The 20,518-nt window shown below is 40.8% G+C and overlaps 1 protein-coding gene across 1 annotated transcript in view; it reads left to right on the top strand.

Annotated features, from left to right (window-relative positions):
• Positions 1-20,518, top strand: part of SEMA3D (semaphorin 3D) — a 358,213-nt gene that overhangs the window by 107,686 nt on the left and 230,009 nt on the right. The window contains exons 5-8 of the mRNA XM_069228712.1: positions 1,888-2,007; positions 2,854-2,947; positions 11,000-11,128; positions 16,009-16,151. Coding sequence (XP_069084813.1) covers positions 1,888-2,007; positions 2,854-2,947; positions 11,000-11,128; positions 16,009-16,151 — 486 coding nt within the window. The remainder of the gene's footprint in view (positions 1-1,887; positions 2,008-2,853; positions 2,948-10,999; positions 11,129-16,008; positions 16,152-20,518) is intronic.

The following is a 20,518-nucleotide window of genomic DNA, read 5'->3' as shown; positions in this document are numbered from 1 at the left end:
ATATGAGGAAAGTGGTACTCTACCAAAGGAAGGAGTAAGGGGGGAGTGTCAGGGTTGACTCTAATTCAGAGATGTACAACAGTTTTATGATGATTAGCGATGATGATTTAGTTTCTAAGTCAGATGGAAAGGGGAGAGCAGAGCATCAGTTGCTTGTTCCGGGAGTCAGAAGTTCGGAATTTGAGAACGTGAGTCCTGAGTCTGTTTCTCATGATGAGACTTTAAATAGTGGTCGCAGTCAGAGGACACGCAGACCACCATGTTATCTACAAGACTACGTACAATTTACATAAATGGGTTTTTAATCCTGTTGGGTTGCGTTTCCCCTAGGAAGATTGTATCCCTTCCTCCATTGGTACATTTAGTTACGTTTGTTTAGTTCCCTGGGTATCACCTTTATTCATCTTTATGAAAATTGTATCCCCTTCTGCATTAGTACATTTCTGTTACATTTGTATTCTGATCCCTGTGTGTTGTCTTCAGCTAAGTTTTTATTAGAGAAAATGTGAAAGGAGGAGGATGTGTAATATTCTCTGTGTTCCTTTAGCAACCCCGTTGTTAAGGAACGCAGAGAATGAGAATGTTGAGGGGCGAGTTCTGAACAAGTCAGTTGGTGTTGGCTGGCTTGGAAGGAAGTCGCGTTGCTCGTTTCACCAAATAAACCTCTTATCTCTGACTACAAGGACTCCGTGTGTGCGGCTTCGTTACTACACATATCCATGCTTTACTGCTTTCATGTCTCTTAGTGCGTACCCTGTGCCCTTGTGTGCACCGTGCTCCCCTTTTCCATTTCCTGCCCCCACCTCCTAGGCTCTCTGATGCTTGTTCATTGCTTCTGCTGATTTTTAACAGTCGTATAATGTTTGTGTATTTTATTTCTTTTGAAACAATTCTTCTTTTGCAATGAACGTTTAAATTGACTACAAGAGCATAACATTTGGACGGTCGTTTTGTCATTGAACAAAAACAAAAGTTCGTTTAAGTGAACACCCAGCGTAATAATAAATTTAGATTGAAATGTTTAATATACATTCCAAACATTGGTGTAATGGAAGAGGGCTGAAAATCTAGTCAGACATCGTAAACCAGTGCGAATAATCCCACAACATGCAAGTTACACTTAAACGCATTTCCTGGAATGCCTGTTCCAAGTATGCCATTGTTCCAACGCTGTCACAATAACATCACTCATAACATCTGCACTGCCACACACTAGGCTTACCGTGGAATTGGCAATGCATGCCCTTTTTTGAGCATTTTTCATGTTTAAAAAATAATTACCTTGGCAAGCGCTATAGAAAACACAGCCAGTACAATCACTGGTAGAGGTTGCATGTTATATGTTTTTACTGTTTTCATCCTAAATACAATGTTGAAATGCATTATATCCGCTAAATTAAGATTTGGATTTATTGTTTTCCATTCTATTTGTGATAAAGTTCTTAAATTATTGAACGTCATAAATGTTTTTCATTATAACGAGTCAGCGTGGTTTAGCACATGCCCTGTAGAAAATAGATTTAATGTATTTAACTTAGTAGTTATTAACTAATCAGTCATGTTATGTCGGTCAATCGTAGTATGCATCCAATGAGATTAAGATCAGTGATACATTATATGTATTGAATAAATGATGTTTTCCTGCTTTTGACATGCACAATTTAGTTTGTGTTCTCAAACAAACTGTCAGTGCGTAAATGCAGGTTGGCATAATGTTGTCTGAAAATGGAAATACATACAGGTTCAAATTAGAAAATGCAGATTCTTTTGAAAATTGTCTGACAACTAACTTGCTATATGAGTAAAAGAAGATGTTTTTTAGAGAGCATGATTATTTGGTGCACCCTTTTCGTTCTGATAATTTCTTAAATGTTGTTCTTACTGTAGAAAGAATGTGCAAATTTCATCAAAGTTCTTCAGCACTATAACAAGACTCACGCCTACGCCTGCGGCACGGGAGCGTTCCATCCTCTTTGTGGTTATGTCGAACTTGGAACGCAGAAAGAGGTAATTCTAACCGAGTTTCACACATTCAAAGACATGGAAAGAAAGATAAATTGCGTCACCCAAACAGAGCAGCCGTCACTTCCTATAAGCAAAAGGAAATCTATTTACGTTCATAGAGCATATAAATTTGCGTGCTCACGCATCTGAGGCCAATAAACGTAACTATGTCTTACTGCAAGCCCTCGGCCCAGAAATAGTTAATATAAAAAGATGGCTGGAAAAGATGCTTTAGAAAAGATTTATTGTGTGATAAATACATTTAGTCCAGATGTTTGATTTTAACAGGCCTGTAACCCTAGTTTCCTCGTCTTCCTGTCCTTGAATGTTTTCTGTGGACATCAATGCTGCGAGCTACACCTTTCAGGAAGGATGGGATAACTGTTTCCCTACTATCAGCACTGCCAAGAGACTTCTTGTACCTTGGTCAGAGGTTAACGGTCCAGGGGTGTGGAGCTCTCAGCCTGGGAACGCAACTTGCATGTTTAAAAGCAACACATTTAGTCAAGATAGACCAATTCGGATTTATTTGCTAAACCCTTTTTCACTCTGAAGAAAACGTGTAATTTATTGTTCTAGGTGCCATTTTATTTTCTCACTTATGTTCTTTATGCAGTTTTTATAAGACAATACCGGATATTCCTGGGCAAGAACATGTGTCAAAAACAGGGTAGCTACCACATTGACAATGATGGTCTACTGCTTCATATTTAAATCTGGACATTTTCCAATAAGGAGGCACATAATTCACACAATGATTAGCCAGACTAGTGGTGTTGTGAAGGGAAAGTCACTATTAACAGCCTCAGCAGACATCTTTCATCTGAAAACAAACTCATTTATTCACAGGAAACTCTTTTCCGGCTGGACACACACAACTTGGAGTCTGGCCGACTGAAATGCCCCTTTGACCCGCAACCACCGTTCACTTCAGTAATGACAGGTGAGGTCCGTGTTTTACTGGCAAGTATAGAGTTGGTGTCCATTCCATGTTCGCTTTACGCATATTTGAAAAACGTGATTTACTGTAAGCCGCTTAGCAATCAAACGTAACGCCTTTTTTTTAAGAATGCTTAAAAAGCTATGAACAAACATAAGGGGTGCCAGGAATGATACTGAAACACGTTAAAGAAGAAAAAGTGCTGCTTGACCTTTGTCTAAGACTTACAACATGTATTCAAATTCAAATACAAATCAGGGATTTGTAAAGCGCGGCTGGTCACCTTTGAGGGTCTCAAGGCGCTGGGGGGGTAGGAAGGGTACTGAGGATTAATGGAAGAGCCAGGTCTTGAGGTTCTTCCTGAATTATGACGGGGTGGGGGATTGCCTGTGGTGGATAGGGAGGGTGTTCCAGGTCTTGGCGGCGATGTGGGAGAAGGATCTTCTTCCAGCTGTAGTTTTCTGGATGCAGGGACGTTGGTGAGGTCCCGTCAGCGGAACGGAGTTGTCTGTCGGGAGTGTAGAAGGAGAGTCTGTGGTAGAGGTAGGCTGGTCCGGCGTCGTGTAGGGCCTTGTAGGCATGGGTCAGGAGCTTGAAGGTGATTCTCTTGTTGATAGGCAGCCAGTGTCGGTCTCTCATAAGGGCAGAGGTGTGGCTGTGTTGTGGGTGTTCTTGATGAGAGGGGCGGAAGCGTTCTTGATGCATTGTAGTCTTTTTTGTGTCTTGGCAGTAGTACTGGCATAGAGTGCATTACCGTAGTCGAGGCGGCTGCTGACGAGGGCCTGGGTGAATGTTCTTCTGGCTTAGGTAGGGATCCATTTGTAGATTTTTCAAAGCATGCGCAGGGTGTGGAAGCAACCCTATGAGATGGTGCTCACCTGTATGTGTTTCTTTTATTCTTAATTAGGACGTCTTATTAGGATAATTGTTCATCCTTCTAATTTGCATCTCCATAAGTCTTCAGGCTTCTAATTAGGAAACAAGTTCACCTTTGTCCACGGGATGTCCCCGTTCAGCAGAAGGTCTTGTTTGGCTCATAGTGTTGTGAAGTGTAACATTGTGCTCTAAATGGCTTGCCCTTTTATTTCAAGAAACTTTATCGACCTTTGTTCAATCTTTCTGCATATCTATATTCACAAATTACCCATTACATTAGTGATAAAAGATACATATTTGTGATATTTTTTAGCACTTTCTGTAGGAGAAGATATGTGTGACTCCAGTGCTAGATTCACTTACTATCGCCAGATCCAAGTATTCACATGAGGTGGCCTGATTCATGGATGGATTCATTTCACAAATCCAGGGTAGTCATTTGAGCTAAAATTACCTTTTCTGTAATCATTTCTGTAGTGATTGTTTACCTTGACAGTTTATCATATATTGACTTTCGTAGACCACTGTTGCACATTGCTGTGATAAAGAATGTATCTCCAAACCTCTTGAGCTGTGCAAATTGTGCACATTACACATTTAGATGAAAAAAATGTACAAGACCCTTTCAGTGTTAGAGTGATGCATAAATTATGCAAAACACGAACGAGAACTCTTTGAAGTTCCCAAATTTAGGTGGAGAGCAGCTCCAATAAGGAGCACTCTCCAACACCAGTGACACTCTAGATTTGCACACCTCAAATTTGTAAATGGCTTTTGTCATTTTACAGCTCGGTGAGGATGACACCCTGTCAATCTTATGCTTAAAGATTTTGCTGTACAAATGTCAAAAGACTTTGTCCCTAGCTAGCTTCGCGTGGATAGCACTGTGCTGATCCTATGCTTAATAACTTTGCTAGATAAAAAGACATTTGAGGTGAGCAAATCTAGAGTGTTGCTGGTGTAGTAGAGTGCTCCTTATTGGAGCTGCTCTCCACCTAAATTTGCGAACTACCCAGAGTTCTCGTTTGTGTTTTACACACACACACACACACATATATATATATATATATATATATATACATATATATCAATTTATATATTTTTATAAAGAAATGGCATGTGTTTACTGAGACATTAGCTTTGATATGCATTTAATTGAGCAGATGTGAATAGCAGCTAGGCTGCAACATCTTCTAAAAAACACATTCTTTAGTAAGACCAATGTACCAGAATGCAAGTGTTTTGTAGGCTGGAGATAAATTAGTGATTCACTTGTCCATAGTAAGGACAAATAGTCAACAAGGCTTCGTTTCTTGCATGATTAAATGTCCATAGATGAGGTTTATAGTATAATCATTAACATTGACGTGGTAACAACCTTAAATAAATTCTTAGTTGGAGTTTGATCTATATGTTTACGGAATGTTTCATAAAGGCCCTTTAGTATTTTCCGCATTGACACAATATCATGGCTGCACCTATAAATTATGCAGGAGGGACACTGCTTTGTACAAAAGTAACTCCAAGACATCTAGGGCCCCATTTACGAGGCCAGTGGCACAGGGCGGCGAGGCATGTGTCTTGCTGCGCCCTCCTGCACCACTGGGAAAGGGCAGAAATACCCTGCACCACTGGGAATGGGAAGAAATGCACTGTATCTACAAGATACGTCAAGTTTCTGTCCTCTCCCCCTGCACTGGTGCACAAATTGCTGCCTAGCGGCAACGCAGCCACCCTTAAGAAATACTGAAAGGATGCCTGCCCTGCATTGATGATTGTTTTGGTGCAGGAGGGGTCACGTTCCTGCACAAATACAATCACGAGGTGTTTTCCTCTTACTGTGTGTGCTGCAGATTGCAGCACACATAGTAAGAGTAAAAAAGGGGAGAAATAAAGATAATCCTCCCCGTTGGCCATTCGTATGCCAACTCTGAGGTGGTGTAGAAATCTGATACATTCCCAGACTTGTAAATTTGGGAATGCATCACATTACTTCATCTTCCATTGGTGGTGTGTGGGAACACCCTATGTAACATCCATGTAACTCCCCTTTCATGCAGTGTTATGCGTGAAAGAGTTCCGTATTTACAAGGCCACAAAAAGCCATGCAAATTGCTTTGCATGGCCTTGTTAATAGGGGCTGGCACAATGCTCCACTGGAGCATCAAAAAAGATGATGTTCTGGTGGCACAGTGTGCTTCTAGGGGCTCGTAAATGAGGTCCTTAGTGTTTCTAAAATCTTTACTGTTCTATATGAGTTTGAATATTGAGTAGATATGAGGTACCTTTGTTGACCTGCAAGAGCGATACAGTACACAGTGTATCCCAATACACTAATGTCTCTGAAATTAAATGGCTAAACAGTTGGACCTGGTTTCATAGAATGCCATAGGTAGAATGATTGCATGTATCTTTATGTATGTCCATAACATCTACACACATGGCATGGAGCAAACACTTTTCTAAGACAGTGGTTGCTGAAATGGGAAGCAAAGATGCTTAGAGCTACACCTGAGCCCTCACCTCAGATTTGGGTTGGACTGATTAATGTAATTTTGGAATAAACATCTCTTCCACATCACTACTGAACCAAGAACCAAAGGAGTAAGGTTAGGCTACTTCAGCATATTAAATATTTTATCTGCTGGGCCAGCATTACAACGCCTTATAAAGGGAGCATGCCTGTTCTTAATCATATGTAGCCAAGCACTTCTCTTTATGACTTCTACAGTTGTAAAGAGGACTGCTTGGATTTGTCACACAATGTTTTCTTTAATTCGTATTTACATATCTGGCTGCTATTTTGTTAATCCCATTTTATTCCTTATAGATCAGTATATTACTTGAAATGGCCACTTGTCAAAAGGTTAAAGTAGAGCTAAATGTAAGTAAGGTAGTAAGATTTTAAATTAACTTTAAAAAACCTTAAAAAGCCACTGAAGAAACAAAGATTAAAGGGGAGTTATAAGTAGGTTTTTAATGAAAAAATAACATGTTAAAACCAAAGAAAACACTCAAATTCACCAGTTATACTTAACTGGCTGAAGTATAGCTTGCACCGAATAGATTTCAGATGTCATCATTAATGCAATATTTGAGTTCATAAACAGTGTATCATAGCAGTGCTTCTGCCTTATGTGGAAGGGAGGTTCCCTCCAGGGCCTGGCCTGAGGCCAACTCCTTCATCTAACACACTTCTGGCAGCCAAACCCTGTGGGCATACAATGCCCCACAGTCCCACCACCCCATGTTATATTTTTGAAAACATTTTTACAGGTCTGGCACTAGTCTCGTGGGATCACCTGAGGAACAGGAGTACAGCAGGAACCCAAAATATAATATATATAAATATGTTTAATTTTGACACAAGACCCTCTCACAAGGGTGTCAAGGCATCCCTAGCCTACGCACTTATGCTCTTTTTAAATTTATTTTTCAGCACTGGCCGGCCGAGTCCCAGAGACCTGTAGTGGCGACACAAACATTTCTGGTTGTTGCCAGCAAATCAGAGTGTGTGGTTCTGTAAGACCAGTCTCGGTACAGCAAAGGTGTGTTGGCCGATAGGAAAAAAAAGGCCAATCAGAGTGCTTTATTTTTTAATTTCGATATGGTTGACGGCACTAGATATTGGTATTTGTGTAACCTTAATTTCTCAAAACCTCAATTTCTGAAAAGTTTACCAATGTCTTTCAGCCATTTTTCATAACAGGATGGAGTGGAATAGAGCAGAGTGGTGTGGCATGGCATAGAGTGGTGTGGAACAATGTAGACTGGAGTTGTGTAGGGTGTAATAGAGTGGCTTGGAGTTACGTAGCATGACTTGGTGTGTTGTAGAGTAGACTGAAGTGGAATAGAGTGAAGTGGTATAGAGTAGAGTGGTGTAAAATGGAGTGGTGTAGAGCGAAGTATGGTGGAGTGGTGTAGAGTGGAGTGCCATAGAGTGGGGTGGGGTGGTGTACAGTACAGTGGGGTAGAGTGGATTGGTGTAGAGCTGAGTAGAGTAGGGTAGCGTAGAGTGGAGTAGAGTGAAGTAGGAGAGCATAGATGGTTTTGGAGTGGCACAGAAGGGAGTAGAGTAGAGTGGCTTGGGTTGGTGTAGAATAGAGTGCATAGAGTTACATTGGGTAGAGTAGAGTGTCGTAAAGTAGAGTAACATTGGGTGGAGTGGGTAGAGTAGCACAGAGTGCTACTATGTGGAGTGGAGGGGGTTTGAAATAAAATAGAGTGGTGTAGAGTGGAGTGGTGTAAAGTGGAGGTGCATAGAGTGGCATGAAGTGGAATGGGGTAGAATTGAGTGGATAGAGTAGTGTGGACTGACACAGAGTGCAGTGGCATTGAGTAGAGTGGTGCAGAGTAGAGTGCAGTGGTATATAGTAGAGTGGTGCTGAGTAAAGTAGAGTGGCGTAGAGTGCAGTGGTGTAGAGTGCATTGGCATAGAGTGGGTCAGAGGAGAGTAGAGTGGTGTATAGTGAACTGGGATAGAGTGCAGTGAATTAGAGTGGTGTAGAGTGGAGTGTATAAGAGTGCAGTGGCATAGAGTTGAGTGCTTCAAAGTTGAGTAAATGGTGTAGAGTGCAATGGTGTAGAGTGCTGTGGTGTGGAGTAGAGTGGCCTAGAGTAGAGTAGCATAGAGTGAAGTGGTGTAGAGTGGTGCAGAGTGGAGTGGCATTTAGTGGAGTGGCATAAAGTGCAATGACATAAAATGCAGTGGCGTAGAGTAGAGTGGTAAACAGTAGAGTACAGTGACATAGAGTGCATTGGTAAACAGTAGATAGGAGTACGGTGAAGTGCAGTGGCATACAGTGCAGTGGCATAGATTAGAGTGTGGTGTCATATAGTGCAGTAGAATAGAGTGCAGTGATGTAGAGTACAGTGCCATAGATTAGAGAGGTGTAGAGTAGAGTAGTGTACAGTGCAGAGGTGTAGAGTGGTGCAAAGTAGAGTAAAATGGTGTGGAATAGAGTGGCGTACAGTGCAGTTGAAGAGTAGAGTATTGTTGAGTGCAGTTTCATAAAATGCAGTTCAGTGGTGCACAGTAGAGTGCAGTAGCATGGAGTAGAGTGGTGTGGAGTAGGGTGTCAGTGAGCAGTGCATAGGTTTCAATGCCCTAAAGTGGTGCAGAGAAGAGTGCAGTGGCACAGAGCGCCACAGTATAGAGTGCAGTGGCATAGGGTAGAGTGGTGTACAGTAGAGTGACGTAAAGTGCAATGGAATAGAGTGGCACAGAGTGCAGTGACATAGAGTGGCACAGAGTGCAGTGGCGTAGCCAGGGCCGGCTTTAGCATTGATGGCTCCCTGTGCAACAGTCTTTTTTTGGCGTCCCCACCACATGACCACCTCCTCAGGTCCCTCACTACCACCTGGCAAATGTGCCACTCATTTCTCCATAGACCCCCTTTCACATACATTAATTTGTTTTAAAGCACTTCTAAAGGCTGGCTATACTGGTCCACTCAGCTATCCACACAAAATGTAATTCTGTTCTTTGCAGCAGCCATTAAAACCCTCAACACTACTGTGTGGAGTCAAAGCTGCCCACAAACCTCCGATCTCTCTCTCTAGCAAGAACATTAATAAGAAGCGGTATCTTGACATTTTAATTGCTTCCTGAAGGCTGGACGAACAAGAGACATTTCAGGAGGTGCTTTTAAATTGCAAGTTTCGTAAGTTATTGCTAAACACAGCACCCTCCTGAGGTCAGCACCCTGTGTGGGCGCACCGCTCTCACTGCCCTAAAGCCAGCCCTGGGCGTAGCATGCAATGGCATAGGCTGCAGTGATTGATAGAAAAGCAGACTGCAGTGATTCATAGTAGAGCTGAGTTGTATAGAGTGCAGTGGCGTAGAGTAGAGTGGTGCAATGTAGAGTGCATTGGGTTAGAATACAGGGTAGGGGGTGGGAGGGAGAAGAAGCAACATGGAAGGGTATAGGTGGGTGGGAATAGAAGCTACATGAATGGGATATGGGAGACAGACAGGCGAGGAACTGAAAATCTTATTGGACAGGTGAAGCCTCTCATAAACATATGATTTTTAGTATTCATGGTAAAAAAATATCTTCAGAAGTCAATAGAAGGAATGAAAATTGGAGTATCTGCTAAAAGAAGCTAACTCAAGTGTTGAGTTTTTCCTGTCAGCAGAGGTTAACCAAAGGATGGATTGTGGTCACTGAGGCCCGTATTTATACTTTTTTGTGCTGCATTTGAGCCATTTTTTTACGCAAAAATGGCCCAAACACAAAATATAATTGTATTTTGTACATTTGCTCCACTTTTGCGTCAAAAAATGGCACAAATGAGGCACAAAAAAAGTATAAATACGGGCCTGAGTATCTGTCAGCTAAGCAAGCAGACCCTACGCATTTACTTCATGTGTGGTCATGGCATATGCATCTTTGAATTGTGCTATTGCTACCGTGAAGAGAGGCTGCCTGTTTTGTTAAAAGCAGTGTCCTCTAAGATTGTTGAGCTGCCGCATCAGAAATACTCTCAGACATAAAATACGAAATATGTTTAGGCAATCAAGCACAAAGCAGGGAAAGACGCCCTTACCTCTGTAGTGCAGTTTTAGGGCGCCACAGATTGATAATTATTTACCTTATGATTAGTCCGAGATTGGCGTACATTACAACACCGAATTGGGAGAGGAAAGTGGAAGAACATTGGAGACAGATACTCTATTATATAAAAAAAATGTATATTAGACTTTTGAGAATTCCATTTTAGGCACTAAAGTGGCTCCAGGCCAACAATTTCTGGTATAGATCTTCTGCTCCAACATTACAATGACTGACTTTCTGTTTCAACCCTCAGTGGGTGGCATATTGCAATAGCATTTAGGCACACGTTAGCACGTTACTTGGGCCTATAGCTTGGCAAGTGGGACTTTAGCAACCATTGTAGCCCCGGCCGTGGGCAACAATGCCCTAAGAGCATAAAAATCACCAGCAAGACCACAAAATGAAACATAAAGAGCCTAATGTTGTCAGATGAACAAGCAATTTGGTAATCCATGAGACATTCCTTTATGTTTATATTTGCCTTTAAATTAGAGATACACTGACATGTATTATAGCTATGCTGGTAAAAAACATGACTGGTGCAATACGTGTTTGTAGATATATAAAAATGTGTGTAATGCAGTCGCAGAATGTAACACTCAATATTATTTTTTATTTCCAGATGGGTATCTCTTTGCTGGAACAGCTTCGGACTTCCTCGGTAAAGACACGACATTCACACGTTCTAATGGACTCCCCCATGATCACCATTACATCAGAACAGACATATCGGAGCCTTACTGGCTCAATGGTAGGAGGGAAAGGCTATCATTTCCAAACTCATTTATGTTAATAGGTTGACAGAAAAACATTAAAACTCTTGTTCTGCTTTGCTCTAAAGCAGTTGGTGTCCTTGTTATTTGCCTTCTGTATGCATATTGAGTTCAAAAGAAGACGCTCTCAGTTTAGAGTTTATATAAATATTAATTACAAATGATTGAAGATAACATGGGAATGCATCACTCTTCCTGTAATGTTCTTAATGTTTTATTACAAGTCAAGTAATCTATGTCACATGTGCAGCACGTTAAAATGACAACATGGAATGCATTGATTCATCTTCAAACTTTGATCGACTGCTACCTTACTATGATATAAATGTTTAAATTTCATGCCACACATTTCCATCTAGCATGTGGCGCATATGCGACGCACAGATTTAGGCTGCGGTTGTATCTTATTGATTTTTAGGCTTTGCTGTTCTGTTGGCCGGTTAATTTTGTGTTAGACATTTTATGTTAAATGTTTATAACATGTTTATATAAAGTACAATAGAATTAGATTAGAATCAGGCATACTGCACATAAACCTGTTCTGAGGTCTATTTGTCGGTTCTTGTTCGTGCCAAGAATGTTTGGATCGAGATAATTAAAAATTAATTACATGAAATAAAATGGAAGGCGTAATGCAGATTAGCTTTAAAATGTATGGTCCAGAGGAGTCTTTTGATTTATATAGAATGATAGAGTAGAAATAGTGAATAACAGTGATATATATCACCAGTGGATTCTGAGTGATGAATAGGCAGCAAAGGGAAGCTTGAGTTGTGTATGAAGTCACTGAGAACTTCGAGGTGAAAAGCATCCCCAATACTTTTATCCATGTACATTTACGTTCAACTCCCCCACTTAGCTACCCCTAGATTCCACAGGTATGCAAGTTAGAGGAGCAAAGAGGAAGCCGTATTAAACATGACATTAACCATTCCAAGCCCTGATCCAGTGATACACCTTGTGTGCAATCACCCATCATGGCACCCTCTCACTATCCCTCTCCTCTCCTTTCAAACTAAGAAAAGAATCCCTGGCATCTTGCCACCCTTCCACACCACCTTCAATATTAATCCTCCCTTGCCCCTCATAAATATAAAAAAGACGAATTGGAATCTTGGCACTGCCCCACCACCCTCTGTACCTTACCTCCCCCACCCTGCCCAAAGTTGATACTTGCTCTCACATTGTAGGCAGAAAGCTGGCACAGTACTCACACCAAAGATGTAAGTATCGATTGTAAATGCAGCATGTTTTTTCTGAGTCATCATGGGAGAGGAGGGACCCATTGCTGAGAGTAAATGTGTCAGCTACTGCATGCAATGGGCAACCTGCATTTCCTTATCTGCCTTTGGTCTGTAGAACCCAAAAGAGACTGGTGAAGATTGTTGAAGGCAGGTGAGACCAGTAACTGACATTTTGTTCCTTTGCTTATGTCTTTGGGTGATTGAAGGGGAATTAAGCTCTTCTCTTTATGACCTAACACCTTCCCACGTTGCTGTTTCATGGCAGTGAACAAAATGGATCTTAAAACCTTGCCACAGGGCTTAGCAAATCTCCCCACTTCCATACTTAGCACCTGGGAGTTAGATTGTTGTTAGTCTGTGAAGCCCAATCAAATAATAACTTAGAGTCTCTTTTCTTACCAATCACAAAAATCATCAATTTGCCATTATTGTGTGTGTTACCATTCCAAAACACTGGAACAATGGATATAAAAATGGGTATATTGACGAGCCAGCGCTTGGATAGCTGAGGGGCTTTAAGCCCTCCTGCAAGGTTCTGATGACCTTGACTTAAATCTATGAACTGCAATTGAAAGAAAAAAGAGAACATGTTTATAATATTTTGCCATTAGCATACATCAAACATTCTACATTGGATATTAAACTTTCATAATCCCGGTGCACCTCTCCTTGTTTAACTCTATTGATTAAACAATCGACTTAAAAAGGTAATTGTTCCCCCTAAGTCAGGTTTATGTATTAAACTGTGATGTCAGTTATTCAAACATGGCATTGACTTGTCCCACAGACTAATCAAAATGACGCTCAAACTATTAAAATGTTCTGCCATTGTAACTATGGTCCCCAAATGTACAGAATATTTATATATTGCTTTATTTCAGTACCTAACAGAAGCTAGAAGTTATAACGACTTGCTTATACAAGTGAAATAAAACCGTCTCAGTGTAGTTGCTATTTTGGTAAATATATTATTTTTATATCTGCCTTAATTATGTTTTTGTCTGGTCCTTTTTACACAGTTTCTTATAAACATCAACTTATGTACGCCAAAACTTCAATATCATCATATTGTTAGTTCCTAAAATTAAATGTTGTATGTGATTTTGAATATCTGATACCTTTCAAGATAAGAGATGCTGGATGGTGTATTTCATATCTATTTACATCCTCTGAAACTATAAAATAATAGTATGTCGTCGGCCATGAACAATATAACTCATAAGCATTATTTCACTTAAGCGTCCACATTCTTACTATAAAATGTAGGCCGTTGTTTTATGTCGGCAAGCACTTCTAATGTGCTGATAAGAAATGTGGTATATGACATCAGCTAACTAGCACCTCGGTTTAACTGCCGAAATTGCCATGTTTCTATGGGTGTCTTTGAAAACTTGTCTCATTAACATGACATCACAGCAAACAAATGCCTTTTAGAGAGTGTCGGCATTGCTTGTTTTGGACCTTTTAAGCATTAAAAGGCTCTATGAGGAGTGAAAAAATGGCCTATAATTCCCTCAGAGTCGCCAGTTTAGATAATAAAGCATATTTCATTGCATGTCTAGCAGCTGCTCTTGAACCTCCCAGTGCAAGCGTTTTCTGTGAGGAATTCTTTGCTTGAAGGAACATAAGATTTGGTTACTTAAAATGTAACATGCTTCAAAACATGTTACAATCTCCAAACCCGTATATGAACACAATGACAAAAATTTGATGGATTTTGCATGGCATGACTTTGCTGTGAAATTATTTATGCACCATTCATTATATGTACATTAATCATGACTAGTGTACTCACATTCATCATCCACTGATGAGATACCCAAATCTAGTGGTGTCTGCTACAAGAGAGACCCTCCACATCTGGGGATTTGCTAATTATATGCCCTGGCAGGATGTTGCGGATGGAGCACATAAAAGTCAAAAGGTCTTGCTGCAATTTGCCCTTTTGTGAGCAAGGTCAATAAATCTAAAATATAATTTATTAACAGCAGTAAAGAGCTGAACAGATTCAATTTCAAAGACAAATGCTCCATAGTTTTCCAGAGAAAGAATACAGTCTAAACTATAAAAATAAGAAATGGCACAAATCTTTTGGTCTGGCTTTCATGCTGTTAAGCATTCAATCACTGGCATGCTGAGGTGGTGGTAGAGAGGCTGTAGCAGTGATAGTGTTGGTAATGATTGTGGTGCTGATGTTACTGGCGTGCACGGTAATGGTGAAGACATGGTGTTATTAGTGGTGGTTATGGTAATAATGATGGTGGCTTATTTACAGAGTGCACAGTCACCCAAATTCATTATGGTATCAAGATTGTCATAGAAACATAGCACCACCCTGAAAGAACAGTGCGGAAGAGCAGAACCAAGATTAGGCAAATGAATGGGTCCTTTTTAAGGATCTAAACATTAGAAATTAAATATAATTCACTTGAGTCCTGACAAACCATGAGAAAGTAGCCACTTCATTAAACAAAAAGATGATGTCTATATTCAGTGACTGTGTGTGATTCAGCATATTTTTCAGATGTTAAATAGCCCCAGATGCATTGTAATGCAATCACTTTCACAGCCAACAGAGTAATACTCACCTTGGTCCAGCAAAAGGACACTGTGAACATTTCAAGTCTAGTTCATCGTCTTTCAAGTAGCTACACTGTCGAACCAGACCTAAAACTGAGCCCAGCATAAGGCCACTAGCTGGAAAACATGTCCATATCATGGTGGGATTTGCTGGTGCAGCGCGGATCGGAGCAGCAGTTTTATATTCCTCTAAAGCAAAATTATTTAACTCAACCTTTCCCAACGATAGTGCCTTTTTCAAACTGCAAAGCTGAGACAGAGCTAACCTTGCTAAGCTTTTCAGAGCTGACCTGTCACTAAATATTGCACTAACTCAGAGAAATATTAATCGAATTCAGTCTGCAGGTGCAAAACCGCAACCTCTGCGTCAGCAAATTCCATCATGATAAGGCCTCAGATCTAGTCAGTTCTCTGACTGCAATTGGCAGGGTAGGGCTTGTAACGAAGGTGGGAGTGGTCCATACTCAAAGTTACGAGTTTTCATTTAAAATGGACAGTGTTAAAAACCTCAATTTTGAAAGTACGTTTGGAGAATTTTGTGCTTTAGGGAGCTTTCGACATAACGATATAGGAGTTTGTCTCTAAAAGGGCTTTTCTAAGTAAAATGGACATGGGTCATAACATGTTTGTGTTCAGTAAATTACTGTAGTGGGAAAACTGCTCTCTCGGCGTCGTTGATTTGTGTACTGCATATAGCATTGGCACATGAAATTGAAAGTAGAACAAGCCATTAAATGCTCCCATTGATACTCATCGCGAGATTACCGCAATACAATGCTCACCTGAAGATTCCTCAATGAACCTACACAGAAATATCACAATGTAATCAGGAAACTGCAGCGGCCCGGCAAGTTACTGTACTTTCATCAGATCACTGAAAATGTTAGAACTAAGTAAAGCTTGCGTCTGTGTTTTTTACTTGCTTTCCTGTTTTTTGTGTGTTTAGGCTATAGACTTGTGAGTGGTGCAAGCTCTTTAATCAAGCTGTTCAAAAGGTCATTGGCTCGAATAACATTTTGTACATTTCTTTATAGCGGCCAAATTTGTAGGGGCCTATTCTGTTCCCGACACTTACAATGCAGACGATGACAAGATATACTTCTTTTTCCGTGAAGCTTCACAAGAAAGCATTACATCGAACAAAGCCATATTTTCTCGAGTTGGGAGAGTTTGCAAGGTGAGACTTATTTTTAACGTAAATGACAACTGCATCATAACTTGCTCATAATGAATAGGTCTGTTATTGCTTCTCATCGACATATACTTTGAGAACTTTACCTTTGACCCAAAAGCAATGGTTGTTTCTACTTTAATGTTGTGCAAGCATTCTTAAAGCTGCTCCTATTTTCTTCTTTAAATACATCTTTCACTCTTTTTCTTAAGTGATTATACGTCATAATATGTTGAATAGATCTGTGAGTTTATTCTTCCACATAACATTGCAACAGCCATCCAAATGCACAAGTATCCCATAATTATGAACACAGTTACCCTGACCAACCTGTGGTGTAATAGTTGGACATTTGGGGCGATGTAAAGGGACCGCTGTCCGAATTCGGGAAGATACCCCCTATAGTGAAAAACTGGGCAGTCGTTTGAAACGAATGCTATGTCTTTCACTGCTGCACTCTTCCTGGTGCAGGAGTAAACCTCTGAGTACATTCCTGTACTTTGCAGAACAATTTTATTCTAATTAGGTGCACAGTCCAGGTTTGCGGCTCATGCCCACCCAATGGCAGTACACCAGGCCCGGGCTGTGATTGACTACTGTAATATGGAACCATAAAATTCCAAAAAGAGAGCATACAATAGCATGTCCATGCTTTTTCTTATTCTAGACACATAGCACATTAACATTTATTTGCCACATTTTATGAACAGTTTTAAGATTGTATTATTCCCTCTTCAGCAGCTGACAGTGTTTTGATTACTTCACCAATATTAGTTCAGATAAACTTTAATAACAAAGAACCCACAAATATCCTCAGATGAATTTTTCAAAGGCAGGTATAGCTTTGGATATTTGCTGGTCAATTGTAACCTCTGGCTAATCATATGATTATTCAGGAGAGGCACCAGTCGACCACAATAATCACCTGCATACACATTTAAAAAATACAAAGGATTGTCTTCCTCTTATGAAAGTACATGAGCAGGGCTGGCACCAGGGTTATGGGGGTAGCAGTATTCAGTGAGATGTGTGGGGACTTAAGGCAGAGACAGAAAATGCCCACCCCTATGGGATCTGTCCACCAAGCAAGGCATAAAAAAGTATTCTGACAATAAACTTCCAAAGGTATAGCTTGTTTTAGACAACAAAAATCATGTATTCAATGTACAGGGAGTTTCCTACCTGCATGTTTTGGTCACTTTGCCTTTTTCCTGCCTAAGACCATCAAGCCTTAGAACCAGACATAAAATCATTCAGTATCTCTAGGTAACTCTAAGTAGAATTCACCAAAGGGTGAGTATTATGGAAGAAATTATGTCAGCAGATGTGATTCCAAATTTAGAATTTCTTCCAGAAATTAGAGGACATTATGGGCCTCATTTTGAATTTGGTGGATGAACATTACCTCTGCCATCCTGAGAATATCAGATCCGGCATACTTGGGATGACCACTGACTCTGCAGTCATCACTATACATTGAACATAAACACCATGATGGCAACTCCTTTCTGTGGACTAAAAATCTGGTGTATAGCGGCCGTCAGTTTGGCTTACTGTGTATGAATCATTTGTCTTTTTTTGTTTGTTTTTCAAAAACAAATTCCCAAAGTGGAAGACTGTTTTTGGAGTACATGGATTACGCTTCACGAATTGTGGCCCCTGGGATATGCTTTCCTTACCTGGATCATGCAAAAGACCAACAATATACAAACCAACATATAATTCAATCACTGGATAAGGATAAAACATATTTTGTACCCTACTCATCCACTGTGACATTGATCATCCCTAGACGCCCTACATGTATTCCTTCAAATCCCCAATTTGTAGTTGCCTCTTCTAATCTTATAACTCTGTTGATTGTTGTACACTGTGGCATTTCCAATCAATTAACTTAAATCTGTCATGTATGCCCGGGGCGTGTGAGACTATGCTTGCTGTTGCAACTTAACTTAACTGTATGATCCTCTATTTGATTCTATGTATGGATGGTGGTTGGTAATTAAAGCCTCATTCCAAGACCACCTTCCTAGTGACTGTCTTGACAACAAAAGTGCTATGCCTCTTTTGTGAAAGCCCCAGAAGTCTACCAATGAACCACATGGAATCCCAAACCTTCCCATAAGGGCCCTAATCAGTGTAGCAATTTTTGGGCATAGCTTAACCCATTTTTGGAAGTTACGAACACGTAAGGTTTCAATATTTTTCTGCTGTTTGTTGAATAATTGACATTCAGTGGCTCGTGACTATTGGATCACAGTCACTCTGTAATTGTTAGGTGGTCTTAGTGGTGTTAGCAAAGAAACTATCTTTCGTAGAATTTCGTAGTCTTTTGGTGACTGGGGCTACTTAGTTGTATGCAGCTTTGCTTAGTATCATGTTCGAAAGTCCATGAATCCCTACCCCATTGTCCCTACATCGCAATCCCCTCGTTTCTGACTCCCATTGATCCTATTTCACTTTTCCAGCAGCTTGTTTTCCTGTCCCGGTGCCTATGTTCTGGCTGTTTTGGCTGAAGTACATCTATTTCTATGTCACTTCGTATTCCATTTCCAATGCTCAGTTCACTACCTCAGCAAACGTTCCTATCTCCTTTTCTTAGCGTCTATGTCCCTCCATTCGTGTGCCCACATCCACATGACTCATTGTCTGTGTTGTCTTCCTAGGTTTTTTGTCACAATGTTTTTGCCCACTGTTACAGTGTTTGTGACCCATTGTGTGTGCCACTCTCCCTGTGCCGTTTACACGGCCCCAGTGTCGGAGTTTTTGTATGCGGTAGTATGTGTTCCCAGGACTTAGTGCTATTGCTGTCATGTGTCTACCTGTTTATACACAATGCACTGTGCTCTTATGTCCTGCAGCTATACATGTTTTATCGTTAAGGGTTTCGACTGATGGGTTGATTCGGTATGGGTATGTGAAATGGCAGTTGGAATCTTTGAGTATTGTGGTTGTATCGTGTTGTGGGTTATTTAGCTGCTCGTACACAGGTGTACAATTCCCGCCTTGAGTGTGGTTCTGGGTGTTGAGGATCCCTGTATACCATGGTGCCATCTTTCCTCTTGAACTGCGCTCTGCATGTTCACATATGTGTGACTCATTTTGTGAATGGTGATTGTGGTGTCATGTGTCCTCCTGAGCATTCAGAGCTGAGAGGTGTGCAAAATGATGGTGGTGCTAGGAACTTCTGAAATTTATTTTATCTTTGCATGTTTTCGTGTTCTTTAGTGCTGTCTAATTCAGAAGAGAGAATTATGTTCCTAGTAGGTTCTGGTCTGTGCCCATGTACATTCCTATGTCCGAATGTGTTGTAAGTTCATATTTTACATCACTTGCTAAATTGACTCTGAATGGCATTATGCTACTCTTTTTGCACCAGCACTCAGTGTGTCCTCGTTGTAGTGTTTGTGATGGGGTAATCTGAGTTAGTTCTCATGTATATTGGGGGTGTGTGTGGGCATGATTTGAGAATACATTTTAAATGGTGTGTTCATGAGTGTGTGTCTGCCACGTTTGCCTGTGCTGCGTTCCTGCTTCTTTATTTTGTCTTTGGGATGTTTATTTGCAATATGTATGTACTTTTCCATCCATCTGTTTGCTTTCGTTTCATATGTTTTGTTTTGCTATATTAACTAAGAATGGGCGGAGGTCCCAGAGTTTCACTCTTCAGAATTCCGCAGAGTTATCTATAAACTCAGTGAAATTCAATAGAGTTTCGCATGTGTCAGAATGCCACCTGGTCCTATTCTGCAAGGACCTACGGCTTAGGCTTTTACCAATTACCATTCTCTTAAGTACTCGGCCATCCCCTCGCCATGCTGCTTTCTCTCCACCGCTCTGTCCCTCTGACCTGTCACTGCTCTCCCTTTCTCAGACATACTGCGTGCCCTGATCCTCAGCAATACGAGGAATCCTATTAGGCAGTGATCTCTCAGTAACACCACAATCTATTGGTTGTGTGGGGTTGTGGTGCATGCTGGCATAAGTTTAATATTCTACAAGGTATTGTCTGTCTATTGTTTCAGTATTTCTGGGTCGCAAAGAATCCAGTCCCCTGGCAGAACATATTCTGGGAGTCGGCGGCAAGTTGGATACACTCATGATGTATAACCATACCTATGATTGGAGGCTTGTCAGCAAAAAAACAAATCACACTTCCCTACACACAATTCTGACACGCTCATTGGCTGTGATGTTTCCACGTGCCTCTGCAACATTTACATATTGTCAGAAATGTCTTCACTAGTGTACCCGAAGTTTGGGGTGGATGACGTTTGTCGGAGTGGGTTAGATTTAGGTGTAATTGAGTTAGTCTTGGCTTGTATGTGAGGAATCAGCTTGAGCGGCGGGCGATATTGTCCAGGCATGCCCAG

The sequence above is a fragment of the Pleurodeles waltl genome, chromosome 4_1, assembly GCF_031143425.1.
Source record: "Pleurodeles waltl isolate 20211129_DDA chromosome 4_1, aPleWal1.hap1.20221129, whole genome shotgun sequence".
Lineage (NCBI taxonomy): Eukaryota > Metazoa > Chordata > Amphibia > Caudata > Salamandridae > Pleurodeles > Pleurodeles waltl.
Note: the sequence above shows the minus strand (reverse complement) of the source record. Positions and strands in the feature narration are given on the sequence as shown.